General features: G+C 37.4%; 1 protein-coding gene across 7 annotated transcripts in view; it reads left to right on the top strand.

Annotated features, from left to right (window-relative positions):
* Positions 1 to 2,500, top strand: part of LOC138015168 (uncharacterized) — a 44,273-nt gene that overhangs the window by 37,564 nt on the left and 4,209 nt on the right. For all 7 annotated transcript variants that reach the window (XM_068862100.1, XM_068862098.1, XM_068862102.1 and 4 more), the window contains one exon: positions 1,696 to 1,811. In XM_068862100.1, the coding sequence (XP_068718201.1) occupies positions 1,696 to 1,781 (86 nt within the window). In that variant the 3' untranslated portion in view covers positions 1,782 to 1,811. The remainder of the gene's footprint in view (positions 1 to 1,695; positions 1,812 to 2,500) is intronic.

Genomic DNA, 2,500 nt, shown 5'->3' with positions numbered 1-2,500 from the left:
GATAGTGATCTCACCCAACTCATAAATGAATGAAATGAAGTCTGATCTTATCTCTTTCTATAAATGAAAGTTGCTTGAGGCCAATTTCTTATGCAACTTACTGAAACTTTACTGTATGTAAATACTTAATTGCTGTTAATCACTTCATTCATGTCTTGAGCTGATATAATCTGAGCCCTAATTGTGCACTAAATACTTATTGAAAGTCAAATTGAATCAAGGATGAAATGAAATTATTGTTTTTGATATCTCGTTGAGAATGCTGAAAGTGGCATTTCCAAGCTTCAAGATTTCAAAATTTTCTGGCGTATAATTCCCCCTAGAACTCCCTACAAGTACGAGGTAGCATCTCTGGCGCTTTCTTGTTAGCCCTCCCCTCCCAACACCCTGTGATGTGTCTATGATACGCCTTGTTTAAGAAAACTAACCTACTTCACCCACATTATTATTACAATACTACTGGGTCTCATTTTTGAACTGATTGGAACAGGAACAGTGCCTAAACTAAGTGGAAAGGGAAGCTTACTCTCGCTCCCATTAATTTTTTTTCTGAGAAGCTCAAGGTGGCATGGTTTTAAGCAAATGATTCTTGTATATCTTCTGACAAAATTTCCTGGGGGGAGTGGAGGGGTTTCGGCTGGAACCTTTTTTTCCGCCAAAACCCCTCCACTCCCCTCACCCACTCGGTAGTTACGTTGCTCTCCCCAGTTTGTGCTCGCTGTTTAAAAACAAAGATGGCGGCAGTTTGTGCTCAATCCCGATGAACAATTCGCCTAAGGTGAATTGAATATCGGCACAGGCGACCCAAACACATAATTTGAATGCTCAGTCAACGTAACGGTTTGTAGGGTTTATATGGCAAACATGGAATGCAGAAAAAAATTGGCTGATCCTAGTTTATAGCAAGGAAAATACGAGAAATAAACTTACTCTTACTTCATCTTGTGTCCTTGTGTCGATTTGAGGCGTTCTGGGCAAGTTTTGAAATTTGCTCCTATCCTGCATTTCATGTTTCCCATATAAACCTGCAGGTTTCTTTTGCAGGTCACAGGTCATTGTTTTACCTATACAGAAAGTATCCTAAACATTCAAAAAAGCTAACCTTAGGCCTAAAAACTTTTCTTTAGGCCTAATTAGGCCTAAAATTAGCTTTTATGAATGTTTAGCATACTTTTGTTTAGGCCTAATTAGGCCTTTTAAGCCCTAATTAGGCCTAATTAGGCCTAAGGTTAGCTTTTATGAATGTTTAGGATACTTTCTGTATAGGTAAAACAATGACCTGTGACCTGTTACCTGCAAATAAACCCTACAAACCTTTACGTTGACTGAGGATTCAAATTATGTGTTTGTGTCGCCTGTGATATCGGTGAATAAATACCTAAACGAAGTCAAGGTTTTTATTCACCAAGCTTGAGGTGAATAATTGTTTTAGTATAATTACATCATTAGGTTATTATTTGAAGAATATGTATTTTCTTTAAAACAATTAACTTCTTCATCTTTCACCTCGACAAAATGCCTTGTGGCCATTTTGAAAAAAAAAACACTTAGGTGATTATCGCTTGATAATCACCCCAAGTGCAACTAACCATCGCGGAGAATTTTCAATAATCAACTAGCATGTAATTACACTAAACTTGTGTAGTTATTTGATACTTCCACATGTCTAAATCAACAATTTATTATTTCTCTTAGCTGGTACCAGTCATAACAAAGACGTCAACCTTATCCTTATACCATTTATTTTGATGATCGTCGATGGTCTAAGATTGTGTGGATGAGGAAAGTGAAATAAATGTAACAGGGTTAAGGTTAGTAGATCAAAATAGCTAGTCCTGTTTATTCATAATTTTCTATTAGTTGACCAGTTTTGTGTGCAATCCGCAATAATTTTTTTGGCATTAATCTTATGAAGTTGTTTGATGTAAAAGGCATGCAACAACCTTAGAAGAAGATGTCTGCATGGAATCCAAGCTCCGTATCAATGACTAGCACAGAACCACACAAATCTCTTTTTGAAGGGAGAGGGGATCGAGGCTTCTCCCCAACAAAAATGACGGGACGGTTTTGGTCTCTCTTGAGGAGTGAGGACTTTTTTCTCACTTAGGGTTTTCAGGACATAAAAATCTGATATTTGAGCCTTCCAAGTCTTAAGCTTTTACAGCTAAGGATGTTGCATGGCTTGAAAGATACCATATATTTATGAAAGGAAGTCTTTAAGGATAACATCATGAACACCACAAGAAATACAGTTAACACCCTCCTTTTAGAACCTAGTAAAACGATGTAGTTTCTTAAACAAATTTCTAGTTTCTAAAGAAACTGTGGTGCTGCGTCGGTGGGAGAGTAAAACAGGAAAATTTGGTTTTATCAAACGTGATGATAAAGGTCGAATTACCACCGTGAACGATTTGGAAAGATGACGTTTCGAGCGTTAGCCCTTCGTCAGGGTGTTGTTGGTTTTTATGGGCTGAGAGCTGTTTAGACAAAATCATGACAC

Source organism: Montipora capricornis, chromosome 9 (genome assembly GCF_036669925.1).
Source record: "Montipora capricornis isolate CH-2021 chromosome 9, ASM3666992v2, whole genome shotgun sequence".
Taxonomy (NCBI): Eukaryota; Metazoa; Cnidaria; class Anthozoa; order Scleractinia; family Acroporidae; genus Montipora; species Montipora capricornis.
The sequence above is the reverse complement of the archived record's forward strand: the minus strand, read 5'-3'. Positions and strand labels throughout refer to the sequence as shown.